Source organism: Chinchilla lanigera, unplaced genomic scaffold, assembly GCF_000276665.1.
Source record: "Chinchilla lanigera isolate Chin_1 unplaced genomic scaffold, ChiLan1.0 scaffold00068, whole genome shotgun sequence".
NCBI lineage: Eukaryota > Metazoa > Chordata > Mammalia > Rodentia > Chinchillidae > Chinchilla > Chinchilla lanigera.
The window spans coordinates 2,810,573-2,833,303 of record NW_004955469.1 but is presented as its reverse complement, the minus strand read 5'-3'; the positions used below and the strand labels follow the sequence as shown (position 1 = coordinate 2,833,303).

The following is a 22,731-nucleotide window of genomic DNA, read 5'->3' as shown; positions in this document are numbered from 1 at the left end:
AAGTTATAAATCCTTGAAGTGAATTTCTTCTTGAACTAAGTCTTAAGACTGCTGGTACATAAAATACCTATAAAAATGGAATTGATGTGTTCATTTTTATTAATCATTTTACTCAGCCCACATATTAACAATAGTCATAAGATAACAGAAGTTCTATCTTATTTGAATTGATTGGAATTAATTCTAGGTTACTATCTGAGAAAGTTTTATTTTAAGATGTATGTATTTGCAACCATTAGAGCTATCAATAGACCTTGAGTTCCACATTCTTAAAGTACTTGATGAAACCTATTAAACTTTTTTTTAACCTAGCCCTTCCTTCTCTTGTGTTATTTATTTGAAATTCACAGAACATGCCTAATAGCAACATTCTGTACAGGCTTTCCAAAAAAGATTATTCATTTTTTAAAATAGTAGTTATTTAGTCAACATAAATATTATTATTAGGGTGACCACTAGTCACTTTATGATTGAAGAGTAATTGTTTTAATTTGTAAGTTTTGAATGTTTATTTTTATCATAATTTAATTTTGTTCAAACTAGCAATCATTTTTAAAATGTGTTGATGTTAGAAGCATGAAAAACTTAACTTTATTTTTCTACTTTCATACATGTAATATTTAAGAGACTTTTTTTAGAGATAAAAATAATCATAACTGGGGGCTGTGAATTTAGCTCAGCGGCACAGCACCTGCCTGGCAAGCGCAAGATTGTGAGTTCAATTCCCGGTACCGGAAAAAACAACAACAACAAAAAAATAATAACAATCATAACCATGATACGATAGTGGTAACTATGGTACCATGTGTTTTTAAATTAATAATTTCTCATTAATTCTTATTTCCCTTTTTGATGTAAATATCTTCTATACAGTTCTTTTGTTTAAATCTGGATCCACATAAGGCCCATACATTGCATTCATTTGAGATGTCATTTAATCTGTAATTGTTTCTTCAGCTTTTTTTTTTTCTTTCCATTTGTCAAAGAAACTTTGTCCTGGTGAACTTCCTTGATTTTACTGACTACTTTTGAATGTTGGTATTCATCATGTGCTATATCTCATATGTCCTGTAAATGGAATTTGATCTAGAGGCTTGGTCAGATGGTTGGTGGATTGGTTGGTTGGTAATTTTTTTTGTTTTTAACCAAGATGTGGTTCCGTGTGCTTTTCTGTTGTACCATGTAAAAAGATACATCTGATTGCCTGCATTATAAAATTTGCAGTCTAATCAACCTGAGTTTAGCTCATTGCCTAAGTGTTTTCATCTTTAGAGGTTGCAAATTGTTGATGCCTTAATCATTCGTTCTACATTCATCTGGAAATTTTCTATGAAGAATTTTTCCTCAGATGTGAGGTGGTCCTGACAGTTCATAGAGGAATAAGGATGAGGCTTGATTCTTTACCTTATTTCCTAAATTACAGAATAATTAGTTGGTGACCTAGCAACTTCCAAAGGTGAGGTGTTCATCCTCATCCTTACATCTTCGGACACTTACAGCCCTTTTAGGGCTTCCATGTTAACTGTAACTTTTAAAAGCAGTACTTAAATTATTGGAGGTCAGAGAACAAAGCAGAAATAAATGAGAGGAACTTCAATAGTTTTTGTCTTGAAATGTAAAAAGACTAAAATTCTGGGCTTCAGGTTCAGCATTGAATATTAAATGAATTATTTTCTCATGTTATACTGGTTACAAAAAATGGAGAGAAAAAAAATCTACCCACACTTGTTTTTCTTTAATCATTCTCTCCGATAGTAGTCAGCATTTTGAGATACAGGTGACCCCTCTACCTTAGAAGGTTCATCATCTTTGCACATTACAGTGGTGCAGAAGCATACTCAGACAACAGTTTTCTTTGTTTCTTTTAGTGCAGTATGAAGTAAAGTGTGCAAGAGTCAATACTTTATTGCAAAGGAAATTTTGTGTTAGGGTTTTTTGGTGGTTGTTTTGTTTTGTTGACTTTTTTGAGACAGGGTTTCACTATGCAGTTCAGGCTGGCCTTGAAGTCACTTTGTAGTCCGGGCTGGCCTTGAACTCACAGTTGATACTCCTGCCTCAGCCTCCTGAGTGCTGGGATTACAGGCATGTACCACTATGCCCGGCTTTGTGTTAGATTTTATACAGCTATAGGCTAATGTGAGTGTTTTTTAGTATATTTAATACAGGTTAGAGTAAACTTCAATATGTGGTGAGTCAGGTATTTTGTTGTTGGTTTGTTTGTTTGTTTGTTTTTGTTTTTTTCTGGTACCGGGAATTGAACTCATGGCATCACGCTTGCCAGACAGAGGTATATTTTAGACATTACAGATTTAACAGTATTTTCAGCTTATGGTATGTTCATTAGGATGAAACCCCATCATAAGTTGAGGTGCACTGAAGAACATTGATTATTTCCATTATTATCTTACAGTGTCATTTTATCCTTCTACCTGGAACTCACTAGCTGATTGCCCATTATATCCTTTTTTTTTTCTTTTAATAAACTTTTACAAATGTGTGTAGTTTCTGATTTGACCTAAATTTTTATGCTTAATTAGGCTAATATGGGGCTTCTAAGACATAAAGCAGTACTCTATATTTTTGTAATTTAATACAGGTTTTGACTGATTAATAGCTTCTTCCCTTATACCTCTGTTTCTAAAAAAAAAAGAGCTGGCTGCTTTTTTATTTTAAGAAAAAGATACTGAAAAATATAATTGAGCTCAGTAAAATTATTTTATTGAAAGGCAACTTTCAGTTCTGAAGATTCATTAATATTATGTAGTCATTGAGTAAAAGGGATGCACTTTGTGTGGATAAGAAAATTTCATGACCTGTCTTCTCTTAATAAGAAAATTTTATATTAGAAGGATGTTGAGTAGTTGTTACTTGTTACAATTGCTGTACTTTGGCAGATTTGTTCAGTTCCCTTCTCTTACGTGAAAACAAGTGTGGCTGGGTTTGGAGATGCTTGAGGCTGAACTAGGAGGATCACCATGAGTTTGAGGCCAACCTGTACTGCATAACAAGACCCTGTCTCAAAAAAGTAACACCCCACTCCCCCAAAAAAGTGACCAAGTTGGTTGTAAGCCTGTGTGCCATTTTTTCTGTTTCTTATGTAGTCCTTAAGGAAAACTTAAAAACAGTGTGTTTGGAGCATGCCGTGCTGGCCTACACCTGTAATCTCAGCACTCCGGGAAGCTGAGGCACCAGGATCACAAGTTTGAGCCCAGCAAAGGAAACATTTTGGTTCACATTTTTGGAATAGAGGTTCTCAACCAGTAAATTCCATACAAATATTCTAAAATCTGGAAAAACTCAGAAATCGGAAATATGTTTACTCCCAAGTACTTCAAATGAGAAGTCTAAAGCTAGACTTCACAAGAAGTTTTGCAGTGTATGGCACCATACACAATTACCACAATTATTTGAGAGATTCTGCTGGCATAAATGCCCAGCAGCTGCTATACTTTTCGTAACACACAGAAGAGATTGTCACACTGAAATTTCCAAGTAGCTCCCACATGGAGAGAGATACCTATACACAACTTTTACCAACATTATACTTGACTTTTAGCTTGTACTTCCAGGATCTTGTGTGTGTTTATATGACCCTTTGCTTTATCCTTCATCGGTTTCCTAATCCATTTTTTCTTGCTACTTTTCATTGACCTGAACTCTGTACACCATTGAATATTTTAAATTGGGTAGGGGATAGTTTGTGGGATGAGAGATGGAAAAAAATTTTTAAGACTAATCTCTTTTTGTATATTTTTAAATAAGTATCCTCACCCCCTAATCACATATATTTTATAAATAAAAGCTTTTTCGTTCTTTAATTAGTTGAACTTTATTCTGTATGTCATTTAATCTACTAAGAATTTACCAGGAGTTTACATTTTGCTTCTCTTATACATTTAATAAGCACAGGAACAAAAAAGTAGCCTTTGAAATACAGGTATGTGTCATGTGTTGTCATTGAAAGATTGTGTCTTACGTGGAGAAGAGATATTCACATGAGAATATCTCCTTGTTATGTACATAGGAATAAATCCAGTGGAAAAAAGGCAAATTCTTCACACTGTAAACTGTAAAGTGCTGACAGAAGTTAAAAAGAAGACAAATAAATGGAAGGACACACCACATTTATGAGTTGAAAGACTGAGTATTATGAAGATGACAATATTCTTTTCAATAGATAAGTTTAGACCATCCCAATAAAGTTTTTTCAGGTTTAAAAAAAAAATTGACAAGCTAAATTTTCAAATGTGAATGAAAGCCAGGTGTGGTGGCATGTACCTCTAATCCCAGCATTCTGGGAGGCAGGGCAAAAAGATCACAAGTTTGAGCCTAACCTGAGCTACTTAACAAGACAAGACATTGTCTCAAAATTTTAAAAGGACTGGGAATGTAGCTCAGTGCAGAGGTCCTAAGATTCAATCCCCACTTTGGGAGTGGGGTGGGATGGGAAAGAGGTGAATGGAAAAGCAGAACCATGGCAATCTGGAAGAACAAAGTTAGGGAATTTAATACTACTAGACACCAAGACTTATAAAGCTCCAGTGATTAAAATTACAGTGTTGGCAGAAGGTTAAATAGACCAGAGGTACAGAATAGAGGATTTAGAAAGTCGACGTGCTTATTTAATTACATGATTAAGGTACCCCTACAGAATATATGAAGAGAATGGTCTGGTGAGTAAGTTAGGCTGATGGAACGAGATACCAGCGAGGAGAAATGGACTTTAACTCCTGTTTCATAGTGCACAAACACACATTTCATTCTAAAAGAAATAAAATTACTATATTTATAGTCATGACTTCAGGAAGAGTAGAATAGAAATTTTTAGTTTGGTCTCAGATGAGTTGCCGTATCGCCAGCCCTGGTGGTGCATACCTGTAATCCCAGCACGGGAGGCTGAGGCAGGAGGATCGCCACAAGTTTGAAGCCAGCTGGCGCTACATAGTAAACTCAAGGCCTGCCTATACAGTGAGACCCTGCCTCAAAAAAAGATGCCATTTCACTTCCCAAAGGATGCTTTTTGTTTCTGTGTAATACCTGTCTCAGTAATTTAAAATAATCACTTTTCTAACTTTAGAATCTGTGTGAGGTTTTCATAATATTGTAATACTCTAAAAATTATAGTAACCTATTGTGACTTGGCAGAAAAAATGAGTTTGAATGTCACTATATTGGCTTTCTTGTAGACTTTTACGTACTAACAGCTGACCTTTAATCCCAATTAAATGTGCTTTATAACCTGAAACATCTCAGACTATTTTTTATTAGCAGTTTTTAAGTCATAATCAGATATGGATCATCTTTATGTTAAGTAGAATATAAATAGCAAGTTTTATTCATCATTACTGAAATTGCTTTTAATGTTCATCTTTTATGTGGTTTATTAGCTACCTTTCTAGAATTTTTATGATTAAAAAAATTTACTGCTTCATTCAACCAGTATCCGGTAACTACTTGTAAGACACCTTGCTTAACTGGAAAAGAAACACCATCCATATGCTCCATTGAGTTTTTTAGGTTTGTGGTAAAGACAGACAAAAACAGCAGCTACAGTGTAGTGATTATAATGGTATACCACACTGCACTTCAAGATGTTTTATGATTTCATTCTGTAGAAGCAGTGACTTTTCTCCATTAGAAATATTGTCTTTCCTTTATAGTTTTTGTGCCAGATTTACTTCTGATTCAGTGGTATTAGAGTTACTGGTAGGGATTTTCCTCCCATTTTGTTGGAAGCAGAAAATCCCAGACTTTTCTTTGCAATTTTGGAATAGATCTCAGTAAGTATTCAGGCAGTTGGAACTGAGTAGTTTGGTTTTTTAAGTTTTATTGACATTACTGTTTTGAAAGACACTGGTTATTTTCTTTTAAAAAATATTTTATATCCTATTTAGATTTCTATATTAATGTATTTTTATTTGGCTGTTCCTAATTAATATAGTCTCTTTGTTGTATCAGGACCCTACTGTTTATAATTGAGTGTCTCATATCTGAGACACTAAAAATGTTGGGACTGGAAATGTTTAAAGTTTTTCTGGATTTTAGAATATTTGCACATTGAGATATCTTGGGGTTAAGGCCAAGTTAACACAGAATTGATTTATGTATCATATATACCTTATACACATATTCTGAAGATAATTTCATTCCTGTATTATTGGCATGCCTCTATTTTTACTGTGTTCTGTTGCATGAGGTCATGTATGGAATTTTGGTGTCATATTGCCACTCAAGTTTTGGATTTCAGATTTTGGTGTTTTGATTTGGGGTATTTAACTGTTCTGCAGTATGAAAATGAAGTTTTACATCAATTGTGGGGTTTTTATTTGTGTGTGTGTGCATGTGTACGTTTTGGTCTTTATGATTGTCCTTGGTTAAGTACATCTTTCACAGCACCTTCCCAGTTCACCCATCTTCCCACTATAGGAACCCTATCAAGAGAGAAAGTAAATGTGTTTGCCTCAGATCCAAATTATTCTCCCCAATATTCTTAATTTATAAAGCCAACCTTATTTAAGATTGTTTATATTCTTACTAGTAATCATGGTTTGAGAGAAAGATCTCAGCTCCTGTAATTTTATTACATCTCCATCAGGAAAGGAAACTGGTGAGGAAGGATATGCTGATACAGCTTGATGGTTTATTCACTGTCACCAAAGGTATTAATCAAAGAATCTGAAAGTGGAATCTGAAAGCATGAAGTAATTTTTTTTCCCTTATGTTCATATTAAGCCCCTAGTAGAAGCTCACCCTACTACTTATATTTTGGCTGAGGGTGGAAGAACAAGTTTATTTTTTTAATGTTTTCATGTTCATCAATCACAGAAGTAGTTGTCACAAAAGAAAGCTGAAGTAGTTTTGTTTTGTTTTTGGTAGTTTTGAAACTGGGTCTCTCTCTGCTGTTCAGGCTGGCTTTGAGCTCACTTTGTAGCCCAGGCTGGTCTAGAACTCGCAACGATCCTCCTGCCCTCATGCTTCTAAGTGCTGGCATGCGCCACCATGCCCACCTTAGAGCAGTTTTCGAAACCAAACAAAATTCTACCTTTTATGGAATAACAAATCAGTAAGGTGGGTCAGTGACATAAATTATATGAATCTAGTTTGGAGACTAAGCTGTATGTTAAAACTGGGGCTGAAATACTCTTCAGTGAGTGTGGGAAGATTATGAAACATCTTGATAATGATCTTCCCTTTTAAGTTAGTATTGTATTCTTTTACAAAAGAATCACGAATAATGGAAACATTTCTTTCTGAATCATAGAGCTTTTGGTTTGTAGTTTGCATTTAATGCTTGCTTATATTGTCATAAAATTGGTACAATTAAGATAACATGCTTGACACACTTTTTTCTATTACCCTATGAAATGATATGGAAGATTATACCTTTAATTAGGATCATGTTCATTTTTAAAGTTATTGTAGCCTTAGCCTTTTCCTAGTAAAATTTTGATGTGTTTATATGGCAAATATGTAGCTATTGCTACTAACTATAAAAAAGTTATGTAGTTTATACCCTACATAGCTTCAGTCATTTTCCAGGATTAAATATGGAATATAGCATTCATTGTTTTGCACGAAGTACAGCAAACTTCTGAGTGGATTCATACATTAAGAAATTTAAGTAAGAAATTTAAGTATTAGTTGTGCATCCTTAAAGAAGTTGCTTAACTTCTCTGAGCCTGTGTCATACAAGTAAAGTAGAGAATGATTTGTCTTAATCGTTTACTGATAGCATTCATGTTTAGCAGTTTTACAGTAAAGCAGCATAAAATAATACTGCCTGTTCAGAGAAACATTAATAAAAAAGATTCATAACTTCAGATGCAGTGCATACTCTGCCTGCGTGCAGGTGCATGTTACTGGGAGTTGAGCCCAAGTCGTCTTGAGTCAGGGTCTCTCACTAAGTGACCCAAGTTGTCCTTGTACTTGTGATACTCCTGCCTCATCCTCCTAAAGTGGGATTATAGGTGTGTGCTGCCATACCTGGCCCCCAAGCTTTTAAAGTTTCAGAAAAAAATAAAAAATGACAGATTGAGGAGCTGCCTTTGTGAATCCCAGAGGGATGGAAAATAGTGAAAAGTAAAGATAGATTATTTATAGTACTGGGGCTTTTTGCACTGAACTGCGTCCCTAGCCCCCTTGGAGACAAGGTTTGAATTTGTCATTCTTCAGCCTTGACCTCCCAGTGTGCTGGGATTACAAGGCATCTGCCTTCACATTCAGCAGATTTTCATTTATCACATTATTTCCCCCCATGTTTTTCTATTTTAAAGTAGTTTTGATGTATGATAGTTAAAGGGAGGATTCTAAAAAGAAATTAGTGAAATCTTGTAAAATTATTTATACTAGTAAAAGTATAAAATGTTTACTTTTACTAAGTTGTCATGAACTTGAAAGTTACCTATGCGAAAAGCATATAAAGGGCAACACACTGGGGTAAATAAGCTCTGGTCTAAGAGTCTTAGCTGACTGAGACTCCAGCATTTCACTCTTGGACCCTGCTGACCTCTCCTATGAGATTAGAATGCTGATCTAGCACAGAACATACCTACTTTCAGACTACCAGTAGCAGAATAGTGAGGATGGGAAATTTTAATTTATCATTCTCTCCCCACACCTTACACATAGTTGGTTGTTGTTGCTCCTACTATTCCCTCCCTCCCTCTTTTTCTTTTCTGTTTTCTTTTTTCCTTCCTCCCCACCCTCTCCCTTCCTTCTGTCTTCCCTCCCTCCCTTCCTTCCACCCTAGTACTAGGGATTGAACCCAGGGCCTTTGCATAGAGCTACATTCCCAGCCATTTTTACTTGGAAACAAGGTTTGGCTAAATTGCCTGGGCTGGCCCCAAACTCGTCTTCCTGCCTCACCGTTCCAAGTAGCTGAGATTATAGATGTGCACCACTAAGGAAGTTATAGGCATGATAATTCTTATAAATACATGGATGTATGTTCCTAAAGATAAAGATAGCCATGCATATAACTATAATGTCAAAGACAGGACATTAATGCTGATAGAATACTATGAACTCAGCCAACTTTATTCATTTGTGGCCAGTTGTCTTGCTGATGTCCTTCATAAGAGAGGGAGGGAAGGAGATTGGTTGATAGATTGATTTGAAAGCCTTTTATCCAGTTGACCAAGATCTTTAGATAATTATACATTACATGTACTTGTCATGATTCTTCCATCTTGAAGTGGTTCAGATTTTTACTACCTTATTTTTTGAATAATATAGGTCTGCTGTTCTGTTAGAAAAGTCCCTCAGTCCCACATATTTTGGATGATTACTTTCCATGTTTAAATTGCCAAGTTTAGGGCTGGGGATATAGCTCAGTGGCACAAGCACCTGCCTAGCAAGGACAAGGTCCTGAGTTTGATTCCCAGTACACCCCCCCAAATTTGCCAAGTTTAAAATGTTTAAAGTATATTTTAAATTTGGTTTTAAAGCTTATTTAGTTAATTTGTAAGGAATGTTCTCCTACCCTAGGTAAAACTAATTTTTTCAGTTTTAAAATTGAGCCTATGAATTAAGTCTTTAAGTAGACATCAGGAGTTTGTTTTTGGGAGCTGATGGAATAGAATCAGAATATCTGGACAGGGAAGACATTCATAGTGGATATTTACAGGAATTTAAAAAGTACTAAATAAAATTGTTTAATTATTTCTTGGGGGTGTTTTGTTTAGTGCATTAAGGATAAGAATAAGCCTAATACTTAAAGGTAAGCAGTGGTACAGAGATAACTAAAGATATGGGAGGTAGACTGAATCATGAGGGTACTACTAGGAAATTTATGTGGGAAATAGATTTGAAATAATGACCTGAAAACTAGGTTGAAGATTTGACATTAAACTCTTGCAGAATGCTGTACATTTTTACCATATCATTAAAATGGCCTTTGAAAGGAAAGATGTAATGTGTATAGAAACAGCTTAGAATGATGATCCAAATACTTCTACCTCAGAGAAAGAGCACAGATGGTAGAGAAAGCCCAGGAACGATGTAAGGAGTTACAAAGCTACAATTAAAGTATTAGTATTTGGAGCCAGACATGGTGGCTCATGCCTATAATCCCAGCACTTGGGAGACTATGTAGTGAGTTTAAGGCCACCCTGAATGATATAACAAGACCCAATCTTACCTCCTCCTCCTCCCAGAAAAGTATATGGAAAGTCATACTGATTGTGTTCTTAAAGAATCAGATGGACTGGAGATCCCTCGTTACGAAAAGTTTGTGGAGCTATATGAACTAGTAATGGGGGCTGGATAAACTAGTAAGGATGACAAAAGTGATGAAATTGAGACAATATTGAAACCCTGAACTCTGTCATACTTCCACTATTTCACTGAAATAGTTACGTTGAGCTAAACATGAGAATTTATGTTAGTGACTTTAGTGTGTAAGATGAATTGTTAAATTAAGTGTTTTTAAAACAAGGTACTCTAAAAAAAAAAAACAAGGTACTCTGGAATGAAACAATGGGTACATAAATGTTTATGCCGTTTAGTTGTCCTTCAGTAAATGTGTATCTACTCCCTCTCGAACAAGGTAGGCAGTAGGTATCTAGCATGTAGATGAATGTAATTCAGTGGCGATTAAGTTGGAGAAGGGGCTATGGATTCAAATAAAGGTTTAATATGCTGTAGAATGGGAAGTTCATTGAAGAAAAACATAAAGGTAGGGGGACTAGAGACAGTGCAAAAGAAGAGTGCGCTTACCCAGTTGTCCCACTAGGATTAAAACTCTTAACTGCTCCCTGTCTCTGTGATTCCTCTTGGCCTTCAGTCTCTCTGGGTGGCTTTGCACTGACAGTGTGTCCTTTGGATCATCTCTGCTCTGTGCCTGGACTGACTGCGTAGCAGTAGTCTGTGTAGAGTTGGTATATACAAGAAAGCTGATAGTGCGTTTTGTTTTTCTGAACTAATCTGTATTTTACAATTGTCTTTATATTTTTCTTTTTTAAAAGGACACTGTCAAGTACTTTTAAAATGTTATAACAAAAACAATTTCCTGCTTGTATTTATTTTTGTTTCCATTGACTACCCTTTGATTTCCTTTTGTAGAAAGATACATAATTGAGAGCATTTTTGTTCATTTATATTAAATGGTTAAGATGCTAGGAGTAATTGCTGTTTATATCTACTATTTCTTATCTACAAAAAATAGCGTTTTATGGAGAGTATTTTTAATAAAGAGTCTTTAGTGTATCTGTTACCTAATAGTGTGGGGCTTTTTCTTTTTAAAAGCTTCAAAAATGAATGAGTTATTTAAATTATTTTTCTTTAGAAGTATATGTGACTTTTTAATATATTTCCAAAAAAGTACAGATTTAATACCCAATGTTATTTGATTAACACTATGAATGAATTTTAGTCAACAGAATTTTCAGTGGCTTAAAGTTAGCCTACCTGCTTATCACTTGCTTGTTAATGTAATTGAAAGTCTTGTTAAAAAAGCTTTTCAGATCCTGATATTGCTATGAATGCATGTGACATTAGCTGTTATAATTAAAGCTGCTAAGATCAAATATAGGTTTATTTTCTGATGTTTTCTAGTCTCTTTTTTCATATGTTATCTATATGAAGTATATATGTGAGATTTTTGCCTTCTCAAGTTTAATTTCCTATCATTAGGAATTGGGGGGTATGTCACTATTCACTGAACTTATAATTCAAGTAACTTTTGAGAAGCAACTTTGCCAAACGTTGCTGATCACTGCTGCTTTATTGTAGGAGGACTGACAAATGGTAGTGGTCGATATATCTCTGCAGCACCAGGAGCAGAAGCAAAATACCGAAGTGCTTCAAGCACTTCCAGTCTGTTTAGCTCCAGCAGCCAGCTCTTTCCTCCTTCCCGGCTTCGGTACAATAGGTCTGATATTATGCCTTCCGGCCGAAGTAGGTTATTGGAAGATTTCAGAAACAACCGCTTCCCAAACCTTCAGCTTAGAGACTTGCTTGGACACATAGTGGAGTTTTCCCAAGACCAGCATGGCTCTAGGTAGGTGACTGTGACTCTAGTGGCGACAGTGTCTGCTTTGAAACTTGCTAGGGAATAAAAGCCTCAAATTTTCTTGTCTGGGCTCAGCTAATTTGCATTAATGCTGGAAACATTTAAAAAGTGTGGATTATATAGTTATATTAGGAGAAATTATAAAAGTATAGGTTAAATTAAACATTTTTGTGTTCTGTATAGCTTAGTATTTATAATGTGACTTGGTTTAAATTGAAATATTCCATACTTGTTATTTAATACATTGTTACATTAAACGTGTTTGATGGAATGCTTGAGAAGTGTGTGTGAATTAGCATTTTCAAGATAGACTTTAAAAAGAACAGAAATCAAGGCGGAGGCAGGAGGATCTCTGAGAGTTCAAGACCAGCTTGGGCTACATAGTGAGGCCATCCTGAACTGCAGAGTGAGACCCTGTCTCCAAAAGAAGCAGAATTCTGACACACTACGTTTTTCTTTTTTTGTAGTTTTTAGATTATATAGTTGTGTACAGATTTTCTCTCTCTATAGTTTAAAGTTCTTAAGAGTTGCAAATGAACATTTATCACTGCAGTAGAGTAGCTAGCTTAGTTAGCAATTAGTGTTGAGGAATTTTATTTCTAAGGGCTTCTTTTATTACGTTCTAAAAATAGATATTTAGTAGTATGTGTATTTTGAAAAAGAACAATCAAGAAAATCTTTGTAGTTTCCTTTTCATTAATTAGAACCTAACCCAAGAAAGATAAAGCATCTTTATATGTACAGGTTTTTTGTTAATTGAACTACTAGTTATTTTAAGATACTGTAAAGAAAGTTTCATAGCTCTTGTCTTTTTATTGTAAACCAGCTGTCTACATAGAAAGTGTTCATGTTGTGGATGTGTGTGTACATATGGAAGAGTGTAATACAAAGTAAGAAATACAAAGTTTCAGCAGATTGTCATAGCGATTAAACTTTCTACCCCTCATAGATTCATACAGCAGAAGCTAGAAAGAGCTACACCAGCTGAGCGGCAGATGGTATTTAATGAAATTCTACAGGCAGCCTATCAACTAATGACGGATGTCTTTGGCAACTACGTCATACAGAAATTTTTTGAGGTAAGCATGCAATGTGTATTTGTATATTCATCCGGTTCCATACTTAATGCTGAGAAAAGCTCTGAAAGTTACTCACTTTCATATAAGATACAAATAAGACTGGGAGAAAATATTTGCAAGTCATATACTTAATAAAGATTGTATATCCAGGGGCTGGGGATATAGCTCAGTGGCATAAGCACCTGCTTGGCAAGCGCAAGGTCGTGAGTTCAATCCCTGGTACCACAAAAAAAAAAAAAAAAAATTAAGATTGTATATCCAGAAAATACAGAGAAGTCCCAAGATTCAACAACAAAATCAACCTAACTTAAAAATGAGTAAAGGATGTGAATAGCCATTTCTTTGTAGTAGATAATTTAAATGGCTGATAAGCCATGAAAGGATACTAAACATTCTAAGTTTACTGGGCAAATGCAAATCAGAATCACAGTGAGGTGCTATTTTATACCTAACAAGGATGGCTGTAGTTTTTATATAAAAAGTGAAATAATGAGTGTGTGAGAATGTGGAAAAATGAGAATCTTCATGCATTGCTATAGGTATATAAAATGGGATAGTTGCTGTGGAAAACAGTTTGGTGTTTAAAAAAATAAAAACAAAGAACTTAAAAAATTTAAACCTTAAAAAGTTAAAACAAAGAACTGTCAAACAACCCAGCAATTCCACTAAGTTAAAATACCCAAAGCATTTACTGAAAATGAAGTAAATACCCAAAGATATAAAAACAGGGAATGGAACATCAGTGTCTTTCTACTGTTCTACTGTTCTACTTCAGCCAAAAGTTAGAAAACAATCCAAGTGTCCATCAGCAGATAAATGAATAACAAAATATGTCATGTATATAAAGACAGAATGTTATTCATCCGAAAAATTTAGAAACAAAGTTCTGGCACGTACTACAAAATGGATAAACCTTGGAAAACATAAAGCCAAGTGAACTAAAACATAAAGCTAAGTGAACTACAAACATTGTAGGGTTCCACCTATATGAAATATCTACAACAGCACATTCATAGAAACAAAGTAGATTAAGGCTTAGTCAGCTGAGAGACAAAGGGAATAGGGGAAGTTATTAATGAGTGGGTACAGCATTTCTGTTTGAGGCTATGGAAAAGATTTGGAAACACATAGTGATGATGGTTACCCAACAATTGTTAATATAATGCCACTGAAGTATACACTTAAAAATGGCTAAAGCGGCATATTTTATTGTTTATATATGTATGTTTTATCACAACCTTAAATATACATATATGAACCTACTTGAAAAAGCTTGATACTGATCCTAATTAATATCTAAAAATATACTAATTCTAATTAATATCTAAAAATATAAAGCATTAGGAGTAAGATTAGGTGAATCAGTTAATACTTCTGTAGTCTTTATATGTGTGTTTTCTTTAGTAATTCAGCCACTTTTTTAGTAGCTTGATTTAACAGGTTTTTTTAGTTATTTCAGAATACAGATTGAGAATGATCTGGGAAAGTGTTTTAATGATCTGAATGTATGGCTCAAAGTTCATGTATTAAAGATGAAGGATTACTTTTTAGTAGACTGAAGATACTAAAAGAATATTTAAAAGGTTGTTAATATGATAATAACAAGGAAATTTTAAATAATATGATTTAACCCAAAAACATAATTGTCATTACAAGCATATCTGAATCTCTCTATAATTATCAAGTGTGATATTTGAAAAGCAAATTTATTAAGCTACCAAGACAGTCTTTAAGTTTAACAAAATATTAATATGGTCACTTTTTATTACTTTCTTTCCTTCAGTTTGGGAGTCTGGATCAAAAATTAGCCCTCGCTACTCGTATTCGTGGTCATGTTCTGCCTTTAGCCTTGCAGATGTATGGCTGTCGTGTTATTCAGAAAGCATTAGAGTCCATTTCCTCTGACCAGCAGGTAATTGTAAGTTAAGAAAAAATTTTATATTATTTTATCTTAAAAGTTATAAAGTTGATCTTTGATCTGTCCTTCCATTCCCTTTTATATCTGTCCATCTCTCACTGAAGATATTTATGAGTGCCCAGTATATGGTAAGCAGAGTGCCAAATGATGCATGTTTCTGCTGTTACTCTCTTACTTGATTTTCTGCAGTATCAGAATGGATTTTACTATTTCCAGTAGTAGTTTTCTTAAAGGTATAACTGTACAGAAAAGTAATCTAATCCTTTTAACAGGATTTATAATTCTTTGAGAGAAGATAGAGTACATATCAATTGAGAAATACACTATGTTCATGGGTAAAAAATCTGGGTATCTTAAGTTTATAAAGAATTAATGCAGCTGGAGACATAGCTCAGTGGCAAAGCGCCTGCCTGGCAAGCACAAGGTCCTGAGTTTGATTACCAATATTAAAAAAAAAAAAAGAATCAGTGCAATTCCAGTCATATATTCATGGGACTTTTTTTTGTAATTTCTAAAAATAATTTTTAATATGAAATTAAGGATAGCATGTTTTTAGTTCAGTGATTTGTATATTATAGTGAAAACATGGGAGAGATTTTTCATAAAAGGTACTAGTAATAAATAAACTTAGAAAAATATTTTTTGATACTAAAAGATACTAAAAGAATATTCTACAGGCAGCCTATCAACTAATGACAGCCTATCAACTAATTTCATACAGTGAAATTCCAGAACTAAGAACAATAGTATGTAGTTGAGTGGATGGAGTGTCTATGTATGCATGTGTATACATTAGTCACATCATTAAATATCTGCAGTCAAACCTGATGATTTCTGCAGGGGAATTCTTGAGTGCTAGAGTAATTGAAAATAGATCTCAATGGAGAAAATCAGCACATTTGGTGATATAAAAGCTTAGAACTTCTCTCCCACAAGTCTCAAACTGGTATAGGTATTTTAAAGATATCTTAAATCTCTGGTCTGTTACATTTGAAAATATAAAGCATTGGGAGTCAGTCTTATGTGACCAGTTAATGAATAATAGTATTATATTCTTTGGATTCTTCAGTTCATTGTATTTTGTAATTGAGTCCACTTTATTTAATCCTGAGCATCTGTGTTGTAGGTTTTCTTAACAGGATTCCTCCACAGTTATGTAGGAAGGTAGATGAGAGTTCTTTGGGTGAGAGAGGTTTTGTTTTGTTATTTTCTCTTTTATTTGTTGGGTGAGAGGCATTTTGAATGTGACTGTGTTTAGACTGTGTGTGTGTGCTCCATTTCTCCACAGTATTGTTCTGTTACTCCAGTAAGGTGCACAGGTTATTGTGTCAGTGATATAGAAAAACTAGCTGAGTGTAGTGACATGCCTATAATCTTAGCATTTTGGAGGCTGAGGCAGGAAGATCATGACAAGTTCAGGGCCACTCTGGACTATATACCAAGGCCACACACACACACGAATGATAAAAACTGTATGAAGTAAAAGTGTATATGACTTGTCAGCTGAGAAGGATTAGTGGGACGTGTATGGTGACAATAGTAGCTTAAGTACGACAAATTCAGCATTACTAGATTGTCTTTCATCATGTATGAGCAATAGAATCATGAAGTGTGCTTTAGTAATTCTCACTTCGATGGTTTCTACTAATTATACTTCAGAGTAAAGTTTTTATTTTTTTAAAAGTTACAAACAAAAAATATTTTTAGTACCTCTTCATTCACACATCTTAGTCTTTTAAATTCTGTTATGTTATTTCATGAGGAAATTAATTGGCATTTTCATTCCAGAGTGAAATGGTAAAGGAGCTTGATGGTCATGTACTTAAATGTGTGAAAGATCAGAATGGAAACCATGTTGTCCAGAAATGTATTGAATGTGTTCAGCCACAGTCACTGCAGTTCATCATTGATGCTTTCAAAGGACAAGTAAGATTGATTTTTGGCTTCTGACTTGTTAGCAAGTTGTTATTTTAGAATTATAATATTAACGCATTTTTCTTAAGTCACAAGGTAATACCCAGCACCTGCATGTTTTAATACCTAGCACCTGCATAAAAAAAAGGAGACAGGATTAGTCATTAGATAGTTTTATTCTTTGTTAAACTGAAAAATGAAATAGGAATTCAGTCATATTATTTTAAGAAGACAATCACTTCTCCCCTTCCCAAGGGGGAAGAAGACTTAAAACTGTACTAAAAAGATAGAAAATATGTAACAATTAGGTAATACACAGAAACTAATATCTCGTAATTAAAGTGCTCAACTACCCTTCCCCATCCATTCATTTCCTTATTATACACCCTTAATCTTATGATTAGGTTCCTCTAGATCAAAATATGTATAGCTCATATGCTGAAAAATCATTTACCCCACCTCCACTTCCCTGTTTTTGCTAACATGGTAGTAGTGGTGTTAATGTGAATCCACCATCCTCCTATTTAAAACTGACCCTGTCATCACAACCTATTGGCCATGTTGGGTGTAGTGGCGCAGGCCTGTAATCCCAGTACTTGGAAGGCAGAGGCAAGAGGATCACTGTTAATTCAAGGCCAGCCTGAACTGCGTAATAAGACCCTGTCTCTAAAAAAAAATTTTTTTTTATATCTGTTGGCCTCATGAAACAGTTCAGAAATAGCATAAAATGAAAATTGTATTCTTTCGTTTGTTTTAAGGTATTTGTGCTTTCAACCCATCCTTACGGTTGCAGAGTAATTCAGCGTATCCTAGAACATTGCACTGCAGAACAGACCTTACCTATCTTAGAAGAACTTCACCAACACACAGAGCAGTTAGTACAGGTATGACTCCCCTTATAATTTGAAAGGTTTATATAGTTTTGGGAAATTGGTTTTTTTAAAGAAATGTAATTTACTATTAATCTGACAGACAAAAAAGTTTATACTCGATACAGCTACTGGATCTTTAGACAAATGTTTAATGCCTTTTTGAAGCATAATCAATATTCTTCAGGAATGACTGATGGAAAATATCTATCCATAGGATCAATATGGCAATTATGTTATTCAGCATGTACTGGAACATGGTCGACCTGAAGACAAGAGCAAAATTGTTTCTGAAATCAGAGGAAAGGTCTTAGCCCTCAGTCAACACAAATTTGCGAGGTATTACAGCATTTTCTGAACTCCTGTGTGAGCACGAAAAATAGTATGTAGCATTGAAGTATTATCTTTTTGGTGACATTAATAAGCACATATAGCAGGCATGGTAGTGTGCACCTCTGGTTCCAGCTACCCCAGAAGCTGAAGTGTAGAAACCACGGGATGGCTTGGTCCAGTGAGTTAAGACAGCAAGACCCAATTTCTCTCTCTCACACACACACACACACACACACCCCATTGCTTTAAAAAAAAAGAAAGCAACATAAATTAGTTTTACTCACATTGGTTGCGTTTTTAAATATGTGTTTAGAAAATCCTGGGTCCCAAAATAATGAAGAAATGCAAATGTATTTAGTGCCTGTTTTCCTTTTTTTGAATTATAATTTTGACAGGCTAATAGTCAAAATACAGTTGTCTTGTGTACCAATTCTTGTTTTAAAAAAAATTGTTAATCAAGGAACTCCCATTTAAACTTCAGTTTTCTAATAAATTGGAACTAGTTCTTTGAAAAGTAAATTTTGTTATAAGACAATAACAAAGATTTTTTATGTGTACTTTAATTTTTTAGCAATGTAGTAGAGAAGTGTGTTACTCATGCCTCTCGTGCTGAGAGAGCATTACTGATTGATGAGGTTTGCTGCCAGAATGATGGTCCTCACAGTGCCTTATACACCATGATGAAGGATCAGTACGCCAATTATGTGGTTCAGAAGATGATTGATATGGCTGAGCCTGCTCAGAGAAAGATTATCATGCATAAGGTAATACAGCGCAACCGTTGAAAAATACCAGAAAATGAACTTTCTGTTTGTTTTAAGGTATTTGTGCTTTCAGCCCATCTGTATATAACTTTTGCCATATGTTTAACTTGAGTAGATAGTAATTTCCTCATACATGTTATAACTGGAGGAAAAAATTAAAACCTATGGGTAAAATGTACCAGATGTTCTTTTTTTTTTTTTTTAATTCTTAAGGTTATGTGAGTAAATTCACATGCATGTCTTATCTCTTCACCTGTATTTTGTATTTTTCTTTTTTTCTCTCCGTTTCACTTAGGTATATTTGATTTGTTATAGCTTATGAAAGGAACATTGCTTTTTAAATGCAATTTTTTCCGCTAACATATGATTTTTTTCTGATGAGAATTTTGTGTTTGTTTTTTTTTTTTTAAAGAAGTAGCACCTACTATTTTCCATCTGTCTTTCTCCTATAATCTCATGATTTTTAAAGAAATTATTGTCTTAGGAGAATTTACGGTTAAGAAGGCTGAGCCAGGCATGGTGGCACATGCCTTAATTCCTGTACCCAGGAGGCTGAGGCAGGAAGACTGCTGTGAGTTCAAGGCCAACCTCAACTGCATAGCACGACCCTGTCTCAAAATAAAAAAAAAGAAGGCTGAAAGAAATCGTACTTTAATACTCACGTTGTACCTTTTTCTAAATTTATTCCTATAGTAAACATTGGTTTCTCATACAGAGAAGACATGACCTCTTAAGAATTCTTCCTGCCATAAGTGTGTTGGCAAGGGTGAATTAGTAGCTAATTCACAGTAATTAATAGCTCTTAATTGTAGTACTGATTTTTAAAATTCATCATTCAACTTGGCATGCTAATTTTCTGCTTTCTTAACCCAATGTTTATGTGTAAAAATAATGCATAATAAAAATTTGTGTTCTTTTTAATAGCTATATTATTGAGCCAACATTAATTCATGACATTTAGATTGTTTCTGAATAACTGTTTTAGGTAGTTCTTTATAAAAGTTTTTGCCTGTTTTGATGATAGACTCCTAGATGTGGAGTTGCTAGGTCAAAGTCTATAAACACGTTACCTTTAATCATTACTGCTAGGTTGCTGTCAAGGTATCTCGTACAAGTTTATGCATTCATGCAGTATATGAGAAGAGTTTAACTGTAAGATAACATAGTTTACTATAGCTGCATAAGTGCTGCCAGCTGTATATCTATTAGAACCTTACCAGTTTGGAAGGAAATGTAAACATAGAGTTTTTGAAGAATCGCATCCTTGCGATTCTTCTCAGTTGTGTCTAGAGCTTCTTGGTTTGTGGTAGTGGTTTGTTTATTCATTGATCAATTTTGATAGTAGAATTTGGAGAGGTTGATGGACAAGAACTACTTTGCAAAAAAGAGCTTTCATTGGATTTAAAATTCTAAATTGTGATTATTCTTGAAATTAACCAGATTTGAGAGAGAGGCGGGGAGGAAGGAAGAAAAGAAAGAAGGCAGGCAGAAAGGAAGGCTGACCCCCGATTTGAGGGTACCTTTTTCTTTTTCAGACAGGGTGTCGCTATGCAGTTCAGGCTGGCCTTGAACTCATTATGTAGCCCAGAGTGGCCTTGAACTCACAGCAGTTGTCCTGCCTCAGCCTCCTGAGTGCTGGGATTATAGGTGTGCACCACCATGTCTGACTCTTTAAGGGTACCTTTTTAATAAATTTAAAACTAAGGTAACTTAAGTTTCCTAAGCAGATGGTTTGTTTTTCAGATTCGACCTCACATTACTACTTTGCGCAAGTACACATACGGGAAGCATATACTGGCCAAGTTGGAGAAATATTATTTGAAAAATAGCCCAGATCTAGGGCCTATTGGAGGACCACCAAATGGAATACTGTAAAGGAAAAGGAGAAGGAAGATGATTTAACCATGTGAAAGGTTTTTGTGAATTATCAAAACACAACTCAACTATGAATCTTGAGTTTTTTTAAAACAAACTATTTATTGACTTTATTCATCCATTTGTAATTTTTTAAGGTTCTTGTGTATATTTAGGGGGTGGGGTGGTGGATTATAAATTATATTCAGCCCTTAGTGGAGACCTATCAGATTGGATTGCTGGCAAAGCACAGAATGCCTGTATATGATGTAACTGTATCAAAAAAAAAAAAAAAAGCTGTCACATATTTTGTAAATTTTTACCTTGTAAAGTCACAAAAATAGTTTTTAAAGGAAAGAGTACAGTATTCTTTTAATAAACTGGCGTGCAGTCTGCTAGGTCTACAACCCCATAGCACAACAGGTTTATAGAGATGTATATAGAATTATAGTCCTTATGTTTTTTTCTTTGCCTGAACCCTTTTATAACAGATTAACAATCAACTGCATAAATATTAATTAATATTTTAAAAAGAGAAAGTTAGGTTGTATTTTGGTAATTCACAAACTATCATGCAAATAAAAGGTCAGCAAGTAACACAACAATAAAATAACTTGAGGTTAAAAGAACCTAACATTTACAGTGGATGTGGTTTTAATACAGATACTGCCCTATAATGTCTCTGGCAATGTACAGAAGTATTGTGTAGACTCACATATGTAATTGTTAAGAGTTAGAAAAAATGAAATCATGGTGACAATTCCATCCAGTTAAGTGCACTAAATGAAAAGTTTCATATTAACTTTTCAGTTTGGTTTGCAATGAGAAAGAGTGGAAATTTGTATTTTGTTTCACATATAGTTACAAAGACATGGTGAGGAAGTGTTGGGCTTTATTTTACTTTTTCATAGTAGATGCAGAAAGTAGGAACCAGATAGAGTTGAAAAGGGGCCACTGAAAATTGAATTTGATAGCTCAACATTTAAGCATGATTACATATTCAGATAGCTTTTTTTGCTTCCTATAAATATATGCATTGTGTGTGTAGTGATGTAAGTTTACACTTCGAAAGCAAATCTTGTTTTCAATGTTTATTATAAAAGCCTTGCTAATTTAGTAGTGATGCTTTCCTTGGTTGTACAGGTGTACATTTGTAAACCTTCATGCTGTAAATGGAATTTGTTTTATCTCTTTGGGAAACATTTGCATTCTAGTGTACATTTATGTCCTTACCCTCTTTGACCTGGCAATATAGTGTTGTATAATGTAAATTTCTCCAAATCAAGAGTGATTTTTTAAAAAATTTTTTATCTTTATATGGTTTCAGAAGTATGAACCAACTTTCTTTTTATTATTGTGAGAAAAATTTTGTTTTATAACATAGTTGTTGACTCTGTTAATACAGACATGCTAGGATTTGGGTCACTTTCAAGAAGTCAGGGTATTGTGCATATTAGAAAGTGTTGGACTGAGATTCTTGGTTACCATGGAGGCCAATGCTTTTTCCATCTTATTAATTGTGATGTGACTTTTTTCTTTGTACAGAAGAGTACTGTATTTTTGAATAGCCTACCCAAGTAAGAACAAATCTGTATGATAACTTTTTTTTCTCTGAACATAAGACATTATGACAGTAACATGATGTACATTTACAAGCGGCCTTATGTACATTTCCCAACAATCTTTTTAAGGCAAAATTGTGACCATATGTGTATAATTAAAATCGTTTTTAATCCTTTGCCTATGAAAATATTTTGGAAAAAAACTTGCTTTGTATATTCAGTTTCTGAAAGATAAAGAAAGTGCTTTGTATTTTGTTGAAGTCAGTATTTTGTATAAACATTTATGTTGATCCACTTATGTTTGGTGATGAAAACTAACATGAACATGCTGTGTCAGTTGACCATGGAAGGGATTTTTTTATTAGAGAAGAAAAGCAATCTTCTGAGCACAATATTGACTATAAAGGTTTTATCACTAAGCTGTTCAT

The 22,731-nt window shown here is 34.3% G+C and overlaps 1 protein-coding gene across 10 annotated transcripts in view; it reads left to right on the top strand.

Annotated features, from left to right (window-relative positions):
- The window catches only part of Pum2 (pumilio RNA-binding family member 2), a 76,087-nt gene extending 53,608 nt beyond the window's left edge, over positions 1-22,479 (top strand). For 5 of the 10 annotated variants that reach the window (XM_005400344.2, XM_013522630.1, XM_013522625.1 and 2 more), the window contains 8 exons: positions 11,731-11,998; positions 12,960-13,089; positions 14,873-15,007; positions 16,796-16,933; positions 17,680-17,805; positions 18,008-18,129; positions 18,695-18,887; positions 20,631-22,479. In XM_005400344.2, coding sequence (XP_005400401.1) covers positions 11,731-11,998; positions 12,960-13,089; positions 14,873-15,007; positions 16,796-16,933; positions 17,680-17,805; positions 18,008-18,129; positions 18,695-18,887; positions 20,631-20,762 — 1,244 coding nt within the window. In that variant the 3' untranslated portion in view covers positions 20,763-22,479. The remainder of the gene's footprint in view (positions 1-11,730; positions 11,999-12,959; positions 13,090-14,872; positions 15,008-16,795; positions 16,934-17,679; positions 17,806-18,007; positions 18,130-18,694; positions 18,888-20,630) is intronic. The other 5 variants (XM_005400350.2, XM_005400346.2, XM_013522631.1 and 2 more) reach the window with 2 other exon arrangements.
- The last annotated feature ends 252 nt before the right edge of the window (positions 22,480-22,731 follow it).